Source organism: Triturus cristatus, chromosome 5_1 (assembly GCF_964204655.1).
Source record: "Triturus cristatus chromosome 5_1, aTriCri1.1, whole genome shotgun sequence".
Lineage (NCBI taxonomy): Eukaryota > Metazoa > Chordata > Amphibia > Caudata > Salamandridae > Triturus > Triturus cristatus.
In genome coordinates this window covers 442,715,277-442,741,342 of record NC_140587.1, presented here as the reverse complement: position 1 = coordinate 442,741,342, position 26,066 = coordinate 442,715,277, and the positions used below count along the sequence as shown (strand labels likewise).

The 26,066-nt window shown below is 44.9% G+C and overlaps 1 protein-coding gene across 1 annotated transcript in view; it reads left to right on the top strand.

Moving 5' to 3' along the window:
- Window positions 1–26,066, top strand: part of LOC146831027 (neural-cadherin-like) — a 473,840-nt gene that overhangs the window by 362,784 nt on the left and 84,990 nt on the right. Inside the window, exons 16-18 of the mRNA XM_085605228.1 lie at window positions 6,161–6,304; window positions 8,065–8,348; window positions 10,694–12,308. Of these exons, the coding sequence (XP_085461354.1) occupies window positions 6,161–6,304; window positions 8,065–8,348; window positions 10,694–12,308 (2,043 nt within the window). The remainder of the gene's footprint in view (window positions 1–6,160; window positions 6,305–8,064; window positions 8,349–10,693; window positions 12,309–26,066) is intronic.

Genomic DNA, 26,066 nt, shown 5'->3' with positions numbered 1-26,066 from the left:
TATGTTACATCTGGCTGACCGATGCGGCATGAAGCCACTTTGGCCAATGTACACCGAGTGATCAATCACATTATGAGTACTGCGGTTAATGTCTTGGTCTTAGTATTAATTATGGATACAAGGTGCATAGGTTTGCTGGCTCATCATCTCTTCAAGGTCCATATGGAGATGCCCCTTGCTTTGGGCATCAGAATACAAGACTAGCAATGGTTGGGCCAGTACGTCTGATTGGCGTCTGCATTGGGAGTCCGCCTGGGCCAGGGGACTTACCTGTTGATTACTGAGATGGCCTCAGTGATTTCCGCAGTGGTAATGGGTTCTTACAGCGCGTTCCACTACTCTAATGTGAGTCGTGAACATTAAAAAGAGGCTATGCAGTTGCACAGGCTGTCAGATTGAGAAGGTGAAGAATCTGATTAAAGGGATTAATAGTATTGTTCATTCGGGGAGAGGAGTTGGCCTAACAGCTAGGGTGGTCGACCTAAAATCTGGGGAACCGGGTTCGAGTCTCAGCAAGGACGCGCAACATCCTGTGATTCTGGGAAAATCACTTAATCTCCCCGTGCCTAACAAAAATGAATGTGTCCTCATGTAACGCAACTGGTGCTCGTGTAGAGCTCTCTGATACCCGATACTGTCTGGTCAAGTTTGCGCTATATAACACTCCGTAAAAACAAAAACAAAATGTCATCTGCCATAGCCCTGGGAGATTTGAGGAGCGCACCACTCGCATCTTCAGTCTGTGTAATGTGTCTGTTCCCCTCTTATCTCTGACTTATCCGGTGTAGTAGTTTACCAGTTTTATTACCGTGCTCATAGAAATGGCCCTGCAGATGTGGCTTCATCTAACTGTGTTTGTTTAAATTCAAGTGCAGCTCCAGTAGGCCTACTTAAGGAAGCGTCAGACTTGTCTCTTCTGTATTCACACTTGGCTATTTGTACTTCATGTTCCAGGGCAGCTGTTCTCTGCCGCCGCTCCCCTTGGTCCTTTTGTGAAATTTAGATTTAATGCCACCCCAGATCACTGCCCTGTAGTCTCCCCACCATTCAACTGAGCTGTGTTTAACCGAAGGTATTGTGCTGAGTTATCTCTGAGAGTATCCTGAAAGTCTTTTTTATTCAACCACCATGTACTTAGCTTCCATGGCGAGTAAGACCTCGGTTTGTTGCATTGTATGTGGATCACCATGGGTGTTTTATCTGAGAGCCCTGGCGCGTGAATGGCTACACTCATTACTGGGCAGAGGGGAGCAAGATTCAGGAGAAAGGCTTATGCACCCCTGAAACAAAAGGCAGAACCTCCTGATGAGCGATTAAAATGGCAAAAAAACATTGCATAGTCCTATCGCTGTTGCAAAGGCCTCTATTTGATATGACAAGAGCATAACCAACAGTGGGGGCCCGCCCAATCCAGTTCAGCATTCATGAGACCATATAAGTGGCCACCTTTTATCATCAGTCCCACTGGGGCGGAAAGCAGGACTGTGCTGAGGTGACATAGAAGTGCTTGAGAGAGTGGGAGTGGTGCAAAGTTGGAGCATAATGCGACAAGGGAGCCATATAGGGGGCCTACTACCCATACATATCACCACAGTTTATCAGTTTTAACCGACAGATCAATAGGGGTAAGTGGGTGTTAACCAAATATTGCCAATCCGCCAGTACCTGTACGGAAGCCGGCATGGTAGGCTCTGCTGAAGGCCATTAAGATTACTTGAGAGGCACTTAAGTGGTTCATCAGCTTTATAGGGATGCGCTGTGGCGTGTAGTATGAAGTGGATTAAGGTTAGGTTAACTCTGTCTGTTTGGCTAATGAACACATAACATTGAGGTATATCCCCATCCACGCCGCCCCATACCTCGCTTGGTGGAGTACCTGTCAAATTATTACTAGGACAAATGCTTCTTATCAGCATATCCCTGTCACCTAAAGTATCCCAAGTAAAGAAAACATTTGTAACACAAAGTCAACTGACTAACAAATAATCCAATAAAACAGATGGTTCACATTTCACAACATAATGGCAATGAACAACTAACAGAGAAAGCTTATTGTGAAGTATACTGAAGGAAGGAGTCGCTCTTTCATGTAATATTGTGTTTATTGTCCTTTGTACCATATCCTAAGTCACAACCAGTGTAGGGCTGGTCAAAGGATATTATAGAGCAGGAGCCATAGAGTCCAAATCTAAGCCAGCTTCAGAGTAATATCCATTTCAGCTCACATGTGAGAATAGAGTACTTCACCTCTTTCTGTGCATATGGGCAATCTCTCTCATGAGTGTTCTGGTTCTGTGGGTTCCTCACATGCAGTGCCATTATTAGGCACGTGTCCAGTCCCTAGGTCTCCTTTTTCATGTCATCGACGAAGTCTGAGTCTTCGTCCTCAGTTTGTTCTACAATATGGTAGTTAAGAAAACACGATCCCTATGCTATGGCACAATGGTACAACACTTATGGATCTAACACTCATTAATATGAAAAGGCATCAAATGTTCATTACATTTATTTTTTAAAAAGTATACATGAAATTCATAAAATCAATAGTACATTTACATAAACTTAAAAACACAAAAAATAACCTATACAGATTTTCACATTGATATAATTCACAACCTGTTATGAGCCCGCATAACAGAAGAAAATGGAAGACAATACACTTTGTCATAAATTACGCATCCTGTCGGGTCTTATATATACGACTGTGGTTGGTGATATGTATGCACCGTTATATCTACTAGCAGTCAACCACAGTTCTCCCTTGGATTGCGTTTTTTAGATGCGTCGACGCGTTTCGATGGTTATTCTTATAATTCCATCTTTATCAAGACAGGTGATAGGCTTCAGGTCCTCTTCTATTGTACAGGGACCTGGTTTATTCACTTCAATATTCCGATTTTTATTCAGTTTTCACTTGTGGGTCCACGTAGTGGAACGCTGTAGGTTTTAATTGTTTTGTGTGGATGTATTTTTTAATTATCCTGACACTGATTCTTATATTGGTAGCCGTGGGTACGTGACACTTCCCCCTCAATACTCCTCACCTTATGGCCGAATCATCAGTTTCATGCAAGGTGACGGAGGTCCGTGTTACTCCTCCCTTAATGTTCGTCACCTTGTGGCCTCAAACAGTCGGCTTCGTACGCGGAAGTGCTTCTCAAGTCGCTTCGGGAAGCGACTTGAGAAGCACTATTGAAGCACTATTGAAGTGAATAAACCAGGTCCCTGTACAATAGAAGAGGACCTGAAGCCTATCACCTGTCTTGATAAAGATGGAATCATAAGAATAACCATCGAAACGCGTCGACGCATCTAAAAAACGCAATCCAAGGGAGAACTGTGGTTGACTGCTAGTAGATATAATGGTGCATACATATCACCAACCACAGTCGTATATATAAGACCCGACAGGATGCGTAATTTATGACAAAGTGTATTGTCTTCCATTTTCTTCTGTTATGCGGGCTCATAACAGGTTGTGAATTATATCAATGTGAAAATCTGTATAGGTTATTTTTTGTGTTTTTAAGTTTATGTAAATGTACTATTGATTTTATTAATTTCATGTATACTTTTTAAAAAATAAATGTAATGAACATTTGATGCCTTTTTATATTAATGAGTGTTAGATCCATAAGTGTTGTACCATTGTGCCATAGCATAGGGATCGTGTTTTCTTAAGTGTGATAAGTACCCCATTCACTTCAAAAGACAAGGGGTCTCTCTCGGTCACTTATACAAAACTACAATATGGTAGGCCACTTCCCACATTTTGCTCCACATGTCGATGTATGCTGGAAAGTGTAAGGGAGGCTTCTCCTCCACACAGTGCCATGCCTGCTCAGGAGACTCGAAAAACAAATCTAGTTTGACTGATATATTACTTTAAGTTTAGCAAGAAATAATACTATGTATTAAATTCCCATAGCTCTCTGCTTTTATTTGACCCAGTCAAATGACTTACATTGTTTTTGAACCACCTCATTTACTCGGGGAATATCAATATGTTAAAGGAGACACATTTTACCTCCCTCCGTATTTTTTTGTGTAATGGACCTAATCTCCATCTCAAAAAGTGAGAAAATGGGTTATTATTGGTTTTGCTGGGGTGCCCAGATGAAGTCTCAGTTCTAGGGTGCTCTTTTAGAACTGTCTGTCTCTAATTAAGGCATTAGAAAATGCTCTGGATGCGTACCCTCCACTCCTTCAGGGAAGCCCAAGGAAATTGTTCCTGCAGGATCAGCCCTCAGCATCCTCGACTCACTGGGTCAATTGTTTTGAGCCAGCAACGAGTCATGTCACCATGGATTTAAGCTCATTCCTAGTGTCTTCAAGCTTTGATATCCATTTCTCATCGTCTATAAACCTCTCTGCTACATTAAGCAAGTCCTGTCTCAGGAGAGTGAAATTAGCACTGACTTACAATATTTTCATTTCAAGGGCTGCTTTCAGATCTTGTATAGCCTGAAGGATAAGAGAAGTTGATGTCTGCTTTTCATGGCCTTGTTCTTTCACCTGCTCCATCAACATTTCTGTTTCCAAGGCATTCGGTTTAAGTATCAATACTTGGGTGCACTTATTGTTAAGGAGTGGGATATTCTTTGTCTTTATTGGAAGTCATCGGCATTGGAGCGCAGTCCCAGGAGTGGTGTTAGCACAAGGAGGAGAATTTCAAATCAGTCAATTTCTCAATAGCATCGTCCGCTAGTATTTACCAATTTAATGATGGCATCTATAGATATTTTGTGCTGTCAATCTTTGGGGTATGTTTGGCTGTGGCCAACCACTTCTCTGTATAAGAGACCTCATTATATATACAGTGCCCCAGCACACAATGGCACTTGTTACTCTATGGGTCAAGGTTATCAAAGTGTGACGCAAAACCTAAGTGAGATTTATGAAGCCACGCAAGGCCACCTTGCATGGACCTGCATGGCTTGATAAATCTAGAGTAACGCAAGGCCGCGCAAAATGCGGCAGGGATGTGTTCCATGGGTGGAGCGTGGGTATTCCTACGCATCCACCCATGAATTTTGTTGCATTCCTAGATTTACCATTAGTGGCAGAACCTGGAATGCGTCAAAATGCTATGCCTTCCCAGGTGAGGTGTATTCTCCTCGTTTTTCCTCTTTCTACGTGTGCTGAATTGTGCAGCACACGTACAAAAAGGAAGATGCCTCTTAGAGGAAGATGGCCCTTCCTGCACAAAAACAATCCTGCCTACAACGCAGGCACCCTTCCACCATGACGCAAGGGTGCCTGTGTTTCTGCTAAGCAGCACTCGGTGCACAAGCGCTAGGAAAGGACAGGAATGCGCCATATAATGATAAATACAGCGCATTCCTGCTCTTTCACGCAGCGCAGCAAGATGGCTTGCTTCATTCCCCTGCGTGAAAGAATAATAAATCTAGCCCTATATCTTTAGCACTAAAGTGTTGGCCTTAGTACGGCAAGTCCATGGGTCAGGGGCCTCCCCAACCACCACTAGATATGGTGCCCTGGGTGAGTCAGGCAACCTGGCCTCAAACAAGTTTCTGTCTGCTTCTGAAGAGTGGGGCTTGGCAGGATGGAAGTCCCCAGTTTGCCTAGTCTCGAATGGATGATAATCTTGTGGCTTTATGGACAGCGGGCAGCGTACTGGCATTCTCTTCCCCAAGTGCATCCGTGTGACCTCAACAGGGCACTAGGCGTCTTGTTATGGAAATATTTAAGTGGTTCAGGTGTGGTGTTTTCAACGGCCCAGGCTGCCTCTTATGCGCCAGCTCCAGAGTAGCCATGATCACAGAAGCACCGATCTCCAAGCCTACTTATCATGTACGGGAAAGACAGGGGCGACTCCAGCCCTCGCCTCTCTTCAAGACCCAGCAGGGTGCACCTCCATGTCTCTGTGCCATCACCTCCCAATCCTAATCTGCCCGATGGACTGCAGTAGCCTCGCTCCCAGCTTCTCTGCCCAGCAGGTGAGCCAATCTTTGGATATGTAGCTAGAGTCGGATTGGTAAAGCGGGCACTCGGGCAATGGCCGAGGGGTCGGTATACGAGTTCCAACTGTGGGCTGCGTTTTTTGGGCAGCCCAGGGGCTGATTTGGGCGGTGTCTGTGTTGTTCGGATGCCGTAGGTGCCTGTGGCCATAGTACCAAGCTATTGTTGTCTTTTTCAGATACAGCCTATGTCCGGGTCTTTATCAGTGACGTAAATGACAACGCGCCCGCATTCCCACAGTCTGTGTATGAGGTCAGCGTGGAGGAAGGCAAGGACGTCGGATACGTGGTTATGACGGTGACAGCGAATGACGAGGACGAAGGTAGGAATGGAAAACGGATTTCAAGTGTTTGATATCATGAATTAGCCCACGTGCCTTGCAGAGCCCTGCTGCTGGCTGTACTGTGGTTGTCTATCTTCTGCGCCATATCCTCCCCCTCTGCAGGATGTGTGTTCCCTATAATCTGGTGCCTCGTGGATAGAGCAGTACTGTGCAGAAATATATGAATAAATAGACCGCCTTTGATCATATTTATTTAATTGTGTTATTTGTTTTATAAAAATAACAATACAAATAATCAACAGCTATTCGTTCACATTGTTGACAAGTCCATTTCGAAAATTATTCCCCGACTTGCAATTTTTTACTAGCCCCTGGCAAGTGATGAAGAATGTACACTGTGCATAAAAGGAGGGGTTTTGGACAGTTCTCACACAAAAAAAGTCAAAAACCTGAGTGAGTTAAATTAAGCAGAATCCAGGAGACAGTTTATGTAGCAGCTGCGTTGGTGACGGTGACATCTGGAGGCCTCAGCCCCAGCCCTGCTTGGCTACATTGCACGTGCCTTTGAAAATCACTTTATCTCCTTCCTTATCTGCCAAATAGAAAACGACATTTACAACCGGAGGCAACTTGGATTGGCGGGATAGTATGAAATAACAATAAACTATTTTTCCTGCATGAGCTGTCAAGTCTTAACAAACTGCCTAAATATAATATGATCAGATTCTGGCCGGAAGAGAATATTAGTTCTAAATGCCCACCTCACACTGACCACTAAATCGGTCCTGTTAGGATCAATCAGCTGCAAATCATCAATGACGGCCCTTGGCTTGGGTTTTTGCAGATGAAATGCTAACCCGCCAACCTCTGTTGCCACCTCTAAACTGGGTGTTGTGTGAAGTGAGTGTAAACTGACTCATTAATGCCTCACTGGACATGTAGTCTCAAATTTCACGAGGGTGTAGGAAGGAGACTGCCAGGATCAGGAACCCCAGATGTACAGGACCAGCCTGTTTGAGAAGAAGCAGGCTGCGCTAACAGCACGACACAGAGAATCCTCACGCCTTCAACCACCTGCGTTCACAGGTGAATCTACCTAACAAGTGCACAGTATCTACCACATAGAGAGATGAACAAACATCACATTACCACACCAAGATATGCGACTGGCCAACTTAACTTGGAACTATACCATAAAAGTAAATGTCTGTAGGTGTCAAGGTGCTCCGGAGTTGAGTTGTAGTCAAGGATGCAGAGCTTGCATTGTCCTGCAGCTACCAATGTGCAGTTACTACTGCAAATTATTATTAGAACTTTTGAAATATGTGTATTGCTTGTAGAGAATTATCTTTTTAATGAAAACATGACACTATTGTTCCGTGATTGCTAGCAAAACATGGTCTGGGTTGTATTGCTAGCAAAACATGTCTGGGTTGTATTGCTAGCAAAACATGTCTGGGTTGTATTGCTAGCAAAACATGGTCTGGGTTGTATTGCTAGCAAAACATGTCTGGGTTGTATTGCTAGCAAAACATGGTCTGGGTTGTATTGCTAGCAAAACATGTCTGGGTTGTATTGCTAGCAAAACATGGTCTGGGTTGTATTGCTAGCAAAACATGTCTGGGTTGTATTGCTAGCAAAACATGTCTGGGTTGTATTGCTAGCAAAACATGTCTGGGTTGTATTGCTAGCAAAACATGTCTGGGTTGTATTGCTAGCAAAACATGGTCTGGGTTGTGGTGTCAATGTAAGTGATTCGCCAACTTGTATTTAATGTGCATATTTCTGTTCCTCTGCAGAGGCTAATGCCAAACTGAGATATCAAATCACATATGGAAACTCAAAGGGTACCTTTGATGTGGAACCGGAAGTGGGGACCATCTTCATCACACAGGGCCTAGACTACGAAGAGGAGCAGCGCTACGAGCTCCGCCTCGTGGCCTCGGATGGCAAATGGGAGAACCAGACCCTGGTGATCATCAACGTGATGAACGAGAACGACGAGGCGCCCGTCTTCACCCTGAACGAGTATCACGACAGTGTCCTGGAGGAGCTGACGGACTTGCCCGTCCTCGTCTTGCAGGTAGGTGGTCGTGGGTGCTGCCATGCTTTTCCTGCCCTGGATACGGTAACAATTTTAGATTTGCAGCATTTCATGTTCTGCAGTTTGTGTTGAACCAACATCAGTCGGAGCATCAAAGACAACTGTACTTATCAAAATGAGGAAAAAGAGCCATCTTGAAGGTATTTATCTAGTTTGAAAAAGGTCCTTATGGATTTCATTTAATTATTATAATGAAGCGGTCACGTTCCATTGCATGACTTTCTACCAGCTGTCTGTCTATTCGAAGACGCGTCTGTACCAGTGTTAGCGAGGTGGCATCGGTGTTTGCGGATTAATGCACTGTTCACCTGAATCAGGTTATAGTTCTTGGGGGCATCCAGTTACTCCCACAGGGGGTGTAATCCAGTGAAGTGACACATGCTCGTCTCTAAGCACCATCATAGCGGCTGAGGTTGAAAAAGAGAGAATGTTCTAAATGGTGGAAATCTTAGAAACAGACGAGTCACTTCCTTAAATGAAGAATGTAGATGACTCGAACAGTGTTTTTCATCAATTAATCTTGCAGATCTGCACAGAGTTCTTGGTTAATTTAGGCCTTTGTCTAGTGCTCACCACGAACTGTAACAGCCTCTCAGTGCTTCAGTAATAGGTATTCCCATCCAAATCAGCGCCATTTGTTATATTGACCTCTAAAAGAAGAAAGACAGACCTTATCCGGCTGGGAAAAACACTAACCCCTGAGCAGGTTATTCAAAGATTTGTAGAGTATACCCTTAACCCAATGAGCTTTCCTACCAGCCCCTCACTATCTATGAAAATAGATTTGTGAGTGTACATTCATGGCCCTGGTAACAAGGTTGCAACCCGTGGCAGACATTATGGCGAGGCCTACTGTGGCTCTTTGGAAGTGGAGTAGAGTCGCATGAGCTCTTCAAACCTTGGTAGGCTGCAAGAAGCCTGAGAGCTGAACACAGCTAGCGAGATTGTATGCTTCAAGCAGCATCTGAGATGCTGGGTGTCATCTCAACAGCTCATTCACACTCCCTTAACCAAGCACCTCTGGTGCTCTTCCCTTTCCAAACCTCTTATTCATTGCTTAGAACATCACCTCTATGTAGAATTGGCCATAAAGATGATTTCAGTATGTTATGTTTTGTACACAGGGAGCAACCTAACGATATACATTTCTGTGATCTAATTTTCATATAGGTATACTGCTGCCAATCAATTGCGACATAAGGCGTGCTAAACCCTTGAATTGTACATGAAACATGAAGGAAGACAACACACCTGCCACATTAGTCTCTGCTTCATACTGAAACTACCTATTTCCACAAAGCAAAAAAAGTCCATACAACTCTATCAATATTTCCAATATAGTTGGTTCTATGAATGTAGACATGGGTACTGCTCCAGACCGTGCACTCCTATGGAGCACATTGGGGTCCGGTGTATAATAGGGGGGATTGCTTTTCCCCTGAGTATAGGCTCATTGAGTTCACAACTGCATGAGGTTATCCCAGGTCATGAGTTGGCATTCAGTTACCAACTATACAAGTCATTGCAGGGGGTGAAAAACATAATATAAACCCATAGGAGTAGAAACAATCCACGGTTATTTTACAATTTCTTGAGGAAGCTGGTCTTACACTCCCAAGTATGGAAAAGGAATGGAGTAAGCAGTGAAAACAGCCAGTACCACAAGTCACAGAAAGGGTCTGAGAGGTAAGGAGCAAACAAGAGGGCAAAAGAGTCAGGAAGGAAAGAAGAGCAGCGTGAGAAATGTGGGGGTGAAACATTAGGAGGCATTATCGAGGAGTAAGGAAGACGCTTTCAGTGGTATGACGGTGGGGGAAGGTATATGATGCTACTCTGCACTGAGGAAAGAAAAGAGAAAGGGGTAGAGAGAGGAATCTCTTCTCAAAAACAGCAAGACTCATCGGGTCTTGGATTTCAAAGTTAGTGACTAAAACCTCGAAGACCTAGATTAAATAGGCAAGACTCTGTATTCACCGAATCGGCAGTCCTAGAAAACACATAAATTCACTATCACAGGTAGACAATCTCTGGACTAGAATCAAAAATATTTTTCTCTATGAACAACTTGAGCATTGGTTTTATAGGTGTTCTCCTGTACTCTTAATAGTGTATTTTCAATGTGTGTTGCAGTTTTTAATGGTTTATTGTAAAGATGCAACAAATGTATGCAGATTATACCCCTTCCATACAGATTAATGCTCCCAGGCCCTGCACTGATTGATGCACAAGCACTTCAGTAAACAACTATAAATCAACCTTACTGGTCACCTGTCTCTTATACATGCAAGCTTTTCTAATACTATTTTACATTTTGTCTATTGCAGGTTTCAGCCACTGACCCCGATCGAGAAGCTGACCAAAATGCTCTGCGATACTCCCTCCATGGTCAAGGAGCCAACAGCGAGTTCATCATCGACGAGTTCACTGGGAACATTTATGTCCAAAAGAAGCTGGATCGTGAAAAGCGAGCAATATGGCGCTTCCTTGTTCTTGCCACTGATGAGGATGGCGAGGGATTAACTGGTTTTGCAGATGTTATTATTGAAGTGAGAGACGTGAACGATAACCCACCCGTTTTCCTTTGTATTTCTGATGGTTGCTTCATGGGATCTGTCCCAGAAAATTCCCCAGCTGACACCACTGTTATGGAAATGACAGCTGCTGACCTTGATGACCCGAAAACTGGAAAGAACGCCGTTCTAACCTATAGAATAATTCAAAATGTCCGCAATGAGATTAACCTAAACCTATTTTCGATAAACCCAACTACTGGTGCCATCTTCACAGTGCTGGGGTCTTTGGATCGAGAGAAGTATGATAAGTACCTGGTGGTGGTAGAAGCCAGTGATGGAGGGGGTCTAACCGGGACTGGGACGGCCACCATCTTGGTATCAGATGTCAATGACCATGCCCCTACCTTCACCCAAAAATATTATACTGCATTTATTCCAGAAAGCGCTGGAATCAACAGTGAGGTTACTGTGCTGTCTGCCAGTGATCGTGATGAAGGTGAAAATGCCATGATGACTTTTAGCATTGTGAGTGGCGATGAGGATCGCAGGTTCTTCATGGAAACAGATAAGATCCACAAGCGCGGCATTGTCCGGTTAAGGAAAAGGGTAGATTATGAAAAGCCTCATGAAAGAGCATTTAATTTAACAGTCAAAGTGGAAGACTTGGATTTCTTCAACTTGGCTTATTGTGCGATTAACGTGGAAGACGCCAATGATCATGCACCAGTGTTTGCCCCTCCGTTTTATGAAGTGGCTTCTCTGCCTGAAGATGTGGCTCTTGGGACCACTGTTGTTCACCTTTCTGCTGTGGACCTGGACTCTGGACTCAATGGTATGTTCTCCTACCATATACTTAATGAGACAGACCCTGCAGGACAGTTCGCCATTGATAGTGAAGGCTTTGTTGCAGTTGTGAAATCCCTGGATCGCGAGGATGTGGCCCAACACCGCCTCGTCGTTCTAGCAACTGACAAGGGTCAACCAGCGCTGACAGGAAGCGCCACCATTTTCGTGACCCTGCAGGATATTAATGACAATGGACCAGAATTCGAGGCCCTGTACAGTCCAGTGGTTTGGGAGAATACCGCATCGCCACATGTCGTGCACATGAATGAAACTTCTGCTTTGATGCATGCCACTGATAAAGACAGTGCAGCCAATGGAGCCCCGTTTTCTTTCTTACTGAGTGGCTTGGGCAACAGCAGTTATTTCAGTCTGAGGGACTATGGCAATGGAAGTGCCATGCTGATGGCTTTACGGACCTTCGACAGGGAGGAGTATAAAGCCTTTTACCTTCCCATTATTATTACCGACAGTGGGGAGCCTCCCTTGAGCTCCACCAACACCTTGATGATTACTATCGGAGACAGGAATGACCATCCACATTCTGCCGGGCATCTGGAATGTACAATCTACAGCTATGAGGGTAACGTATTCTGTGACCATTCACACTGCTTCATGTGGAGCAGTCTGCTAGGATAGTTATCGAGAGCTCTGTTATTTGTGTTTTCTGAATCCTTTCATTTACTGCAGGCAGCAGCAGAATGGGTTTCCCTGTAACAAGTAAAAAAGCATTGAAATATGTATTCGGCATGTGTAAAAAAGAGTAATGTATGCCTCAATACACTTTCTAGCACAAGTCCAGAAAGTACAATTAATGCTTGTATGTGTATTCTTGTAGCTCAAAGCACACTGGACAGCCAAGGAATTCTATAGAGTAATTGGGATTTAGAAGACACAATGCTAGGTTGTTCACATCAGTTGTGGATTTACAAGGATTTATACATTTAAAATACATATAACACATTTGAAACTGCATTACATTTCACACATTTACAATTTTAGGCACATGGAATTAGGTGATTTTCCCAGAAGTCCCCAATTTCGCCAAAACAAAGATTAAAACCCACTTTCAAATTCAGCAGGTTGGCACCAGAACACCCCTCTTCCTCCTAAATTATCACATGTACATATTGAAAATGCTGTGATTACTTACCTGTAATAGCATTACTCTGAGTCTGTCTCTCGCCGGGATAAATCACTGATTGAGACTTCTGTGCCTCCCTTCACAACTTCCTCCAAGTATAAAAGCCCTCTTCCCCATAATATCACTCTGTTGGACTGGTCGACAGGGCAGAAGAGAGTGTCGGATTCATCATGGAGAGAGGACTCAGAATAATGCTATTACTGGTAAGTAATCGCAGCATTACCTCCTCCTCCCTCTCACCATGATCAATCACTGATTGAGATGTACCCAAGCCACAAAAACGGACCGGGACAACTGTACAGTATACGCGGACACCAAAAACAACTGGTACAAAACAGATGCCAACACCTTGGGCCCGATTCACATAACTAACTTAAGATAAAATTCTAAACTTACTACCATTTTGCTATTCACAGAATGCACTTACTCATTTTGGTATTCACAGAAGGCACTTACTCATTTCGGTATTCACAGAAGTTAGGAGTCCTAACTTTAGGACTCCTAAATGCCTTCTGTGAATACCGAAAGTCTTAAAGTTAGGATTTTTCTCAGTTTAGGAGTAGTAAAGTTAGGACTTCTAACTTTAGGACTCCTAAATGTCTTCTGTGAATACCGAAAGTCTTAAAGTTAGGATTTTTCTCAGTTTAGGAGTAGTAAAGTTAGGACTCCTAACTTTAGGACTCCTAAATGCCTTCTGTGAATACCGAAAGTCTTAAAGTTAGGATGTTTCTCAGTTTAGGAGTCAGGAGAAGAGAAGTGCACTGGACTAGGAAATTATTGAGATAAAGAAAGATGGAAATTCCCTGAAGTTGGAGAACAGCCATCAGAGGGGCAAAACTTTGGTAAGCACACATGGAGCAGACTTCACCCCGTAGGGAATAACCTGAAATTGAAAATTAGTTGAACCCACGGCAAACCTCAGAAACATCTGATGACTCGGGTGGACGGACAGTGACATGCAGGTATGCATCCTGAAGTTCGGTGGTCACCATGACAGCAGAAGAAGGAGCTGCTGCAATGACAGCACCTTCAATGGCATAGTAGCTACCCAGCTATTGAGGCGCTCCAGGTCCAACACAGGCCAAAAATTCCACGACACCTTATGGACAAGAAAGAGTATAGAATATACCCCCTTGGCCCACCTGATCCAGCGGCACAGAAATGGATGCCTCTTTTCCAGCAGAGCAGTGACCCCAGCCAACAGGGCTTCCTTCTTCACCGGATTCTTTGGAACGGGAGCAGGAATGTACCCCGTGTCAGGAGGGAGAGAGACAAAGTTGATAAGATAACCACCCCGGATGATACTCTAAACTCACATGTCCGAGATGGAGAGGCCCCATGTGGAAGAATTGCTGTTATTCTTCAACCCACAGGCCGTGGATCTGAGGAACTACCATAGTCAGGACTGCTGACTCGAAAGCCCAGTTTTTTTTTGGGTGGGTCTATTTTATTGATTTTTAAAGTTTAGTACAGCGTTATGCATACAATATCGATCACCGTTGGGTAGTATAGCCAGCATATATGGCACCGCGCTTATAAATAGTAGATTTACAGTTCATGTCCCAGGCACTGTGCGAAATTCTCAAGGGGCAAGGTTTACAGGTATTCTTGTGACATTACATTAACAACCAGGTGCATGAAGAAAAGATGGATAACGCAAGTAGGCAAGTACATACAGTGAAAACCTCTGTGGCCTGCAAATTGAGAGTCCTCTGAAACAGGAGTATTGGCGAACGTCTATTGCCTCACGCATCTGCTTGTATTGTCCCATAGCTCTCACAGGAATGCTGGCATTCATTAGCAATTGGGTGCCAGTAATAGATTCGTAATTAGATAGTAGAAACTAAGAACTGTGCATATAACAGGGGAAGGGAAAAAAAGAAAAGTGATGCACAACATATGTAACCAAACGTATAACCCGTACCTCCCCCTTTCATTTCCGTGTTCAAAATTACCCACAGCTCATGTGACTAATAACGTCCAGCTGCCATTTCATGTTTAGGATGTGCGCCTACTGAGTGACACAAATGATCTATTCTTAACAGCAAAAGTATGTTGTGGCTCATACACTACAGCTGCCAGTGGGGCTGTTCACTGCCTAAGGCTTGTGTGTCGGAGAGGTCCGAAAGTGGTGCATCTAGGCTACCTTGTAGTGCGATGTAGATAGTGTCCCAGTATGTGGCAATAGGGATTTTGCACAGTCCCATGGTCTCCTCGCTCTTAATGGCTAGGCTATCCGCTTTGGCCCATGCAAGCATAGAGTGCCACCAAGTTTGTATGTGGGGAGGGTCCGGCGCTTTCCACCTTTTGCTGATTAGGTGCTCGGCCACTATCATTCCCAGGTCTATAAATCTGGATGTGACTTTCGTGGCAGAGGTTCTACGAAAAGTATGCATAGGTAGGGCAATTGAAAGGGAGTTCCCGGTCGGTACACTCTTGTAGTAGGGTGGCCACCTTCCTCCAATATGTATTCACCCTAGGGCAAGCTCAAAACATGTGTAGCAGATCGACTCCTGTCTCTTCGCATCTTGAGAATATGGCTTCTTCTCGATTAAAGTATTTATTGATGTTCGCCGGTGTGAGGTATGCTCTGTGGATGATGTATATCTGTATCTGTTTAAAGCGCATGTTCCTAGGGATGAGTGTTGGGCTCTCAAGTATCTGGGCTCACTCCTTGTCTGTGAGCGGGACACCGAGGTCTTGTTCCCACTTGTGGAAGAGCGGTGTGAGATTTACTGCTGTGTGGTTTCGGAGTGAGGCTGCAAACCAGCGCATCAAGTGCCTGCCCTGTCCCATGACGTGTAAGTACTGCATTGTGAGGTGTGTCTTCAGTTCTACAGCGACGTCTCCCCATCTTGACGCCCGGGTGGCAGTCCTTCCTCGTCTACAAGTGTTGTATAGGGTGTGAGTGTCCCTTCACGATATAGGTCTCCCAGGGTGTGGATACCTTTGTCGTGCCATTCTCTGAGTGTGGGTGTTGTCAGCACTGATTGTCCACTGGGTGTGTCCTCCAGAGGTATCGCTGGTGCATAAGGGGTTACGCTGCGCATTAAAAAGAGACTCCTATGAAAACAACAGTAGGCCACCGCAGGTAGCAGAGGCTCCGGCGGCCGTGTACGCGTCCCTGGGTGCAATAGTCAGACTATGAGCTCTACGGTATAGGGCGGTTTTGTGGTAGCTGCATCCACGCAATGCCGATCCGACAGCCACCGCGCAATCCACTGCAGCTGAGAAGGTAGGTAGGACTGCTCAAAGCAGGGGGCTGCTAGTCCATCCTGATCTGATGGTAGGTACAATTTCTTTAGTGTCATCCTGTGTCTAGCACTACCCCAGATAAAATCTCTAAGCTGCCTTTCGAGAGCAGTGGAAAAGGAAGCTGGCACATACAAAGGAAAGTTCGTAAAATAATATAGGAGTCGCGGAAGGATCACCATTTTGGCGAGTGGTATCCTACCTGTCACAGCCAATGGTAATGTACTCCAGAATCGCATCTGTGACCTGATGGAAGTCACGCTATACCTAGGTTCCCCTCAAAAAGGTCCTGCAGGTGGCGGTAAACCTGGATTCCCAAGTAACGAAACGTAGCGGGTGCCCACTGAACCTGGGTGCCACCTATAGCGAAGCCGGATCACAAAGTCCATCTTTGAAAGGGTAGAGGCACGATTTAGCCACATTCACTTTCAATCCGGAAAGTGCAGCAAAGTCCTCCAGCAACTGGGCTATTTGGGCAGGGACGTGGTCAATATCCCTAATATAAATGAGGAGGTCATCCGCGTAAAGCGAAACTTGATGAGTAGCATCTCCCAGAGGCACCCCATCCTCCAACTGGGTGCGTAATGCTTCCGCCAACGGCTCCATTGCGAACGCGAATAGGAGCGGGGATAGAGGACACCCCTGGCGAGTACCCCTCAGCACAGGAAGAGAGTCCGAAATGTAGGGGCCTACCCTGGCTCTTACGGTAGGGCCAGTATAGAGAAGGCGTACTAATTGAATAAACTCCGGGCCAAAGTTAAATTTCTCAAGCACCGCAAATAGGTAAGGCCACTCCAGGGAGTTGAAGGCCTTCTCAAGGTCCAAAACAAGGCAGCCTGCTCTGGGCCATTCCTCCACTGCATAGGTGGCCACCCTAAAGAACCGACGCAAATTGAGCAAAGTACTACGCGCAGGTACAATGCCATTTTGATCCGCATGGACTAGTCCTGGAACGGCCTGTGCCAGCCTGTCTGCTAGTATCTTTGCGAGTATTTTATAGTCAGTGTTGAGCAGGGCCAGGGGTCGGTAGGAGCCCATTTCCTCTGGATCTTTGCCCGGCATCAACAATGACACCAGATGTGCCTCGCACATTGAGGGAGGAAGCTGCCGTGTATCTTGGGCCGTTGTAAGCACTGTATCAAGGCGTTTCACCAGGGAGACCCGGTAGGCCTTGTAGTACTCCGATGGTAGCCCATCCGGTCCCGGAAAGCCCAGTCTTAACAGAAACATCCTGCTGCTTGCCTCTTCCAGGGTGAAGCCTCCTACTACGGAATGAATATGAGTGGGTGTCCTTGGAATCCATCCGATTCCAATCCTTGGCTGATTTACCAGAAGATGCCCTATATGACCATGTGTGTTTCTTGTCTTCAAAGGATTTCCAGATAAGACCATCCAATCGCTCGCCAAACAAGCTGCCACCCTCAAAAGGCAGTTACAGAAAAGAAGACCTCCCAGCCAGATCAGCCTTCCAGTCCTGCAATCAGAGGTTCCGTCTGGCCATGATTGTAGTTAAAGATGCCACAGAAGTAGCATTGATCCCGTTCTCTGACAAATCTGCTAGGAACTTTGCTTGTTGCTCCATATGTATCAGGACATCAGCCACACGACAACCTTCCGGCATGGCTTCTGCCAGAGCCTCAAAATCCTTCACCAAGGACTGTGCAGTCAAAGCCCCATAAGACGCCGCCTTGAGAACCAGATTAGAGGCAGTGGAAGACTTCTTAAGATCAACATCCCCCTTGCGAACTACATGATCCGAGGGAAAACAGTCATCTGGGTTTAACAAGGATCTGCCAATGAGTGGGGCCAGGATTGAGTCCACTTTAACCCCTTCGATGCGGCGCCGATTCCCGCTCAGCGCTGACCGTTTCTTGCGCGGGCGTGGTCATGACGGAACGGTTCCGTCATGAGCACAGCTCAACCGACGCTCATGACGGAACCGTTCCGTCATGAGCGCCGAAGGGGTTAACAGCACGAGACAACACCTTATCCCCATCCTCCAAGGCATAATATGTCTGGAAAAAATTAGGAATTTAACTATGTTCAGCCTCTTCCCATTATTGGGAGATGGACTCCTTAATCTTGGGTGTAAGGGTAAATCAAGCGCTGCAGGCTTAGCAAATTGGGGAAAGAGATCCTCAGCAGCCCCCTCCACCGGAGGCAGCGCCATACCCAGATTGTCTCTGATATGTGACAAAATATCAGCTAGTTTCTCTCTGGATATACATTTTCCTCCAGCCTCCACATGCCTTTCAGGTCCTGAGTTTGTAGAAGAAGCCAAATCTGGACCATACTCCAACAGGGAAAGGTACGCTTAGCCTGATGTTTGGGAGCTAAAGCCTTAGAGACCGCCGCATTAATCATAGGCTGGACCGGCATTGCCAACAGGGAAACAGGGGCCGCAGCAGAGTTACCACCAGAACCCTTCACCAGCAGATCCTGACGATTATCTCCCTCCTCAGAAGAAGAAGGAGACTATGACCTCCATTGTTTAGCAGCTCTTTTCTCCATAGTAACACACACAGTAACCTTACCCATAAAAAAGACCTGTATAAATAGCTCAAAAAGAGATTCCGTTGGACAGAATTTACCTCCAAGAAAGCTGAACCTGTAATTTTAACACTAAAAGTTCACAATCAGTCAAAAGATATCTGAAAAACCAGATACCAATAGGGAACAACCCTACAATCTAGAAATGCCATTCATGCACAGCAGGCTGTGAGAGCTTTACAGGAAGCACTATTGCCGGTTGCCGAGGAGTCATTTATCTCCCCAGCTACCAGGCACGCCCCTTCTGCAGGCCCGAGGGAGGCATCTCACTCCTGTATCCAGCTGAGAAGGGTGAAAAGAGGAGATGTGCACACTCCAGCCTGCTGCACTGCAGGCAGGTGAGCAACACATGTCTATTCCCATTTAGGAGGAACCAACTGCCCCAGCCGGTCCTGTACCACGTAGCAGTAAAGGGGCTTAGAATGCTCTGGCGCAAGCTCACCGCCCCTGCCCAAGAGTCATGACACAAAAAAAGAACTGAAAGCTAGTAGGGGGCTTTTATACTTTGGAAAAAGTTGTGAAAGGAGACACAGGGGCCTTGTTAGAAATTGTGTCTCTAGTTGGCAGAGGTATGCACCCTGTCCAAATAGGGACCGCAATCCCAGTAAGGTTAAGCTAGATACACAACAAAAATGTGCTCACTCTCTGGTAGCTTAGCACAGAGCAGTCAGGCTTATCTAAAGAGGCAATATGTAAAGTGTTTGTGCAACATACACACACAGTAACATAATGAAAACACCACAAAAATACTCCACACAGGTTTAGAAAGATAGAAGGTACATTTAGTAATAATACAAGACCAACACAACAAAAATACAATAAGTATAACCAGAGTTATACATTTTTAAAGAATAAATCAAAAAGTAGTGCTTAGAAGCCAATAGTGCTAAGGGGTTACTTGAGGTTACGCTGAGGTTGCGCTGGACCAGGGTAAATCCAAAGTTCAGGCCGACCTTGATGGAGTGCATGCCAGCTACAGGACCGATGCAAGACCTGCTGAAAAGGTACCTTGGATGGAGCAAGCATCGGCGCTGAAGACTCGATGTGTCAGTCTCGTTTCACTCTGTCGGGACAATGTGTCGATGTCGTGCCTCGCAGTCAGGTCCCGCGTCGTCATCGAACCCCTTACGATGCAGGCACTGCGTCATCGTCGAACCTCGCAGTCAGGTCCTGCATCGTCGCCAGCATTGAAGGACACTGGATTGGTTCCGATCGGCGCAAAGTCGTCACTGCATGATTTTGAAGCAAAACAGCTATAGAACCTACTTCTGAGGCCCAGGACTGGATTGGCACCTCAGGCAAAAGAGGACTCGCAGATGGCAGAGTCCAGCAGCAGCAGTGTTGTACGAAGTCTTTGATTGCCCTGAGACTTGAGAACAGGGGGCAAGACAGCAAGCCATTGTCTATTCAGGTGTGTCAATTCCTCCTCCCTCTTCTTCCCCAGGAAGAGCTATCAGAATGCAGATGAATGCAGCTAAGTTCTCTGTCATACCCACCCTTCCCATGTTTGTGATTGTCTAGAGGTAATACAGAAAGTGTAGCTATCACTCATCCCAGACTTGTATTGGAAACAGGATGCAAGGCACACAGAGCTGTAAGAGCAGAGAAATGTCCACTTTCTAAAAGTGGCATTTCTAAAACAGAAATGTTAAATCCAACTTTACCAGTAAAGAGGATTTATCATTACCATTCCAAAATATGAAACATGATGCAGCCACTCCTGTCTAATCAGTAATTACTTAATAGTACTTTAAGGAATTCCCAGTGTTAACCGATGAGAGGAGTAGGCCTCACAGTAGTGAAAAATGAATTTAGCTGTTTGTCATTACCAGGACATGTAAAACTTAAAAGTACATTTCCTACCTTTTAACTACTTCAGCCTGCCCTTAGGGCTGCCTAAGGCCTACCTCATGGGTGACTTATGTGTAATAAATGGGGAGTTTAAGGCTTGGCATTTAATGCCAAGTCGAAAGTGGCAACGAACTGCACACACAGGCCTTGCAATGGCAGACCTGAGGGGCTACTTGTGTGGGTGACACAACCAGGCCTGCAAGCACCATAGTAGCTTTTAGATTATAGGCCCTGGGTATATGGTATACAACTTTACAAAGGACTTATAAGTAAACTAAATATGCCAATCAGGTATTCATCAATGTCACCATGTTTAGGGGAGAAGCACATGCACTTCAGCACTGGGTCGCAGTGGTAAAGTGCTCCGACTCCTAAGGCCAACATAAAGATACAGCAAAAAGTAGAGGTATAAGCAGGCAAAAGGTTAGGGGAGACCACCCTAAGTGACATTTCTAACAGTCCTCAATCAGTGATTCATCATGGCCAGAGGGATGAGGAGGTAATGGAGTTCATATCACATCTTTCATCCTGCTCCCTGAAGTGCTCACTGTGGACGCTGAGTACCAAAATCTGTCCAATAACTTATTCTGTATGTTTCGATGCATGCCCACCTCTCGCTGTTCAACAGTGTATGACACCAACACACGCGCGCCGACATGACTCACACTGCTGAAAAAACATGGTTGACAAACAGGGGCAGGTGCGAACTCAATTGGTTATTTTTTTTTAAGAGGAACAAAAATAATTAACACAGTTTCCCGGTCCGTGTCTCAAAATCAAACTGTCCAGAAACTTTGCAGGCATTGCACCATCAGCCCGTCGTGTATGCTTGTATGCCTGATTCACATATGTAATCCGGTATATTCTTAGGCAGATGTGTGCCGCTGTCTGTCCGTTACCTTTGAATGAGTAAGAACTTGATTTTCCCTGTAAATCACGAATCGTTACAGTTAAATTATTTGCGTACTACTGCCACCTAGTGCTCTGTTCGAAAAGTGCCCTGCGTTGTTTACTGTGGGTATAGGCAAATGTGGGCATCGACTTTGCGATTCAAACTATCTGCAGAAATATCCAACAGGCGAAGACTTATTTAATTAGTAATTTAAACAAATGAGATAGAGCTCTTCTGTTTCCCAGTTCCATTGGTAAGTAGCCCATCCAGTCCAGGAATTTTCTTTAAATTACAGGACTTGTAGAACGGCTTAAAAGGGACAACAAATGCCAGCATTCAAAGATACAACTTGGAATTGATGAGGTATTCACTTATTGAACTGGGTGATTCGAGAGCAGTGTATTAGACTGTTCATGATTAATGATACTTTTTGGGTTTCAACAATTGCTTTGTTTGTGGAGAATGAAACCTCCCTGTTTAAGTTTTAACCCGGTTGCTCGAGACAGTTCGTTCACATGAATAGTTTAGCCCCCAGTTTAAACTGGTGCATATTTTTGGACAATTACAAAGCCAGGAACTCGCCACGGTAAAGAATGGAGGAAGCAGAAATCTAGGCTGTCATGACATCTTGTACACTGATAGGGATTTATACCTAGGTGACATAAAGGAAATTACCAAAGCCAAGTACTCTGGAGAGGAGGAGGCTGCAGTGATGATCCACTGTCTGAGTCTCAGCCACATATGCTCCTAGTGAAGGAGCTCTACAGTACATACGCCAACAAGCATTGGCAAAGCCAATGGGTTGGGCTTGGCAAGTGTTTATTTACTTACATTTTTGCCAATTTTCTTTTGCATATGTTTGAAAAATATGTAAGAATAACGAACTGGCTCAGTAGTCCTGCACTGTAATCTACTCCTTTTCTGCTCTGGCATGGCTGATAGTCACCATCCAGACAAAATAGTCCTCAACGCCTCACAAAAGTAACCATAGAGGAGAAACAGGCAGCGTGCCAACGGAAGCCCTAGAGGAACAGACAGTTGGCTACCAAGGGATCCAATTAGGCATCTCGAGGCAAAATAGGAAGTAACTGAATCAATTAGCACCGGTTGCTGCACCAAAAACATAAGAACATTTACAAAACCAATTGCAGATCGTGAACAAGCAATCAAAGGCTGTAAAGTCTACAACATATTTCTTGCATAGCTTTCCATTACATGATATCTGCAATCACTATTTTAGTAGCACTTATATACACGATTGCATTAATAGGTGGGGCTAGCAACCGTGATGAACTTATTAAGCAATGCTCCCTCCTCAAACCCGCCACCTGAATAAATATTAATTGCTACCCTGTCCAAAGCATAGAAAGCTATAGCAATTCATATGGCAAAAAAAAGAATACAGTTTCTGACCTGTAGCGATAGTTCTACAGATTGAAGACATCAAAGTTTCATATACGACCCTACCTACATCCTGGAGGGGTGTAATAATTCAGTTATCTTCCAGCGCGTGATCCCAGGTAACAGAAGGCACACAAAACATAATTTAAAGATGACAGTTTGTTGGGAACCGTGGACTACTAGTTGAAATAAGACAGGCTCATTACAGAAAAGTTCAATGTTTGAAACTAAAAATATTTTAACAGGAAGTTACCAACTACTAGACAACAAAAGTATGCAGCGCACATGATTATCTAGACCCAGATTTACAAAGATTTTGCGTTGGCTTGCCTCAATTTTTTGATGCTGCCACAACTCAAAAATCTTTTTGGGTATTTATAAACCCATGCAAATGTTCGTGTGTTGTGGCTTTGTAATAAAAAGTAATGCAACACAAGACATTGCGCTGCTGTGCAATACGTTGCATCAGGTAGGCATTCCATGGAATTCCATTGCATTCCATGGCTGGTGCGTGGGGGTTTTAATGCATCCACCCATGGATTTTGATGCAAACCCACATTTACAAAGAGATGTAGACATGGGTTTGCACCAAAATGGTGCAACTGCCTGAAGCTAACTAGAAGAAAAATCTTTATCGTTGTATGAGCCACTCATAAACTGCCTGGGAGCCGGTAGCTTTTCTCCAACCCAGCTGTAAACACAGCTGAGTTGCAGAAATAGAAGTGCGCATGTCTGTTTAGCCGACCTAAGATGGCCGGCCAAACTTACATGCACACTTCTAAGTGCCTACCACTCCTGCCTGTTTGGCCCAACCCCGCACGCACACACCATCAGCCAGAGCACCTCACAGAAAAATACAAAGATATTATTGTTTTAATATCATTTTATTTCTCTGCGACTGACTCTGACAAGTGGGGTGACGCTCCTCCGCCCCTGCTCCTGAGCCCAGGAATGAGGCATGCAATAAGATAAGCAGTTATGGAGTTACTTTTACTCATCAGAGTAGAGCTATTTACTGGGGAACTATAGACAACTAAGCCAAAGCTAACTACAAAGGCTGCCCAAATTCTCTAGTTGGAGAGACTGTCATACCCTTACCACTTACTTAAGAAGCACCCAAGGGTGCCAGCACATGTGATCTCATCACCAATGAACATCCCTGTTGAGCGATCAGGGAGATGAAAAGGGGGAGTCTCTCCATCATCAAATTTCAGAACATAAACCGAGGTCCGGATGAGATTTATCAAGTACAAAGGACCCACAATATATACTTACCTGTTTATTGTGAAATTTGCAAAGATGCATTTTTGCCAGTATTCTTATGCTAGCAGAGGGCTTTTACAACCAGAGGCAGCGTAGTTCAGCACTTATTGACTTATTTTGGTACTTAATATACTACTGGTCGTCATAGTTTGGAACCTTGGAACTATTAATCAAATTTGAAAAATATGGTGCAGAAAATAATTTAACTGCTGGAGTCCACTTGGGTAGGATGGTATTATTTTCGATTTTTTTTCAAAGCTACAGTTGACAGGATTAGGCAAAGGCTTTCTTAAAAAGTTTGTTATTACGAAGGCTGTGAGTTTGTGGGCTAGTGCACTCCAAAGTTGTGCACCCATCACACAAAGAAATCACCGTGTGCTTCTGATGACTGAAGAGGTGCAGAGGAATCCGATTTGGAGACAAGGACTGTATTCTCCCAGTGAAGATGCAACGTGTGGCCAATTTTTGCGAATATTCTGGTCCTTTTCTTCCAGTTGGCTCTATGGAAGATGCATAGTACTTAAAACTTAATCTTGGTATCGTCTGGGAGCCAGTGGATCACTTTCAGGGCTGGGTAGGCATGGGCACATATCTATAAATTTAGGAGGCTTGGTGTTGGAGTTTTTGGAGTCTCTCAGTCAAGTTCCCTGGCAGGTTTCTGTAAATCACATTTCATCCCACATAGTGGGGGAGACGGAGAGGGCGAAGTGGGATAGCGTAAGTAAAGAAGTGGGATAGCGTAAGTAAAGAAGTGGGATAGCTTAAGTAAAGAAGTGGGATAGCATAAGTAAAGAAGTGGGATAGCGTAAGTGTTGGACCTAACGTCCTAGAGGTAGCTTGGCTCAGGCCAACAGGCTTCTATCCCAACATGGCATATCGTGCTTGCATCACACCCAGTTCACACCTTGACGCAACACCACTTAAAAAGGACACTACACCGAATAAGCCAAACTGATAAGAGGAAGTTTTATATTTCCTTTTTAATTGCACTCAACCAATTCTAACCATCACATTTCCTTTGCAAATATTTCATAGTATTTCAGTCATCAATACAATTCCTTCTGTTACTTCAGTATGATCCCCCACCTAAACTCCATCAGATGGGACAATCCCGCGCCTAGGCCCCAGAACGCCTTATTAATTTCCCACTCGTATAGCTTTCCCACAATGGTTTCTTGGCATGGGGATATTAAAAGGTCAATACCCCCCCACCTCGTTGCCCCGGTGTCTGCACTATTCTCTTTGTTACCTGGAACTGAGGCTGTGGTATGCAACCACACTTCTACCATTAGGCGCTATACTGCCAAACTAGTCTGTTGCGGGAAATCAAGGTATTACAATTGAACATTACACCGGATCTTACTATTACAGTTAGGCCTGACACATGAATTCTTCTCTGTACTGGCGAGCTTACCATTACACTTTAAACATTACACTTGAATTATTCTTTGTACTGGCGATCTGACTATTACACTTTAAACATGTCACATGAATTACTCGTTGTACTGGCGATCTTAGTATCACACTTTAAACATTTCACATGAATTACTCTTTGTACTGGCGATCTTAGTATCACACTTTAAACATTTCACATGAATTACTCTTTGTACTGGCGATCTTCGTATCACACTTTAAACATTTCACATGAATTACTCTTTGTACTGGCGATCTTAGCATCACATCCTGGCTTCCCCTGGGACCATCAGCCGTGACTGCCAGGCCTTCACCTGCTTGGTAACTCCCCCCTTCCCTAACTCCTTCCCTTCTTCCCTTAATCCCAGTTTACGGTTCCACCTCGGCGTCCTCCTCTGCTTGGGAAGATCGGCGGTACGGGTAGAGTACTTCCCCCTTCACGCGGGGCAGGCGGGGCAGGCGGGGCAGGCGGGGCAGGCGGGGCTCAAGGGATCGGCAAGGGAAGTCCCCAGAGGGGGCGAACACGGGGAACACCCACAGGCCACCTCCCCCAAGGGTTTCCTGAATGCGGGGCC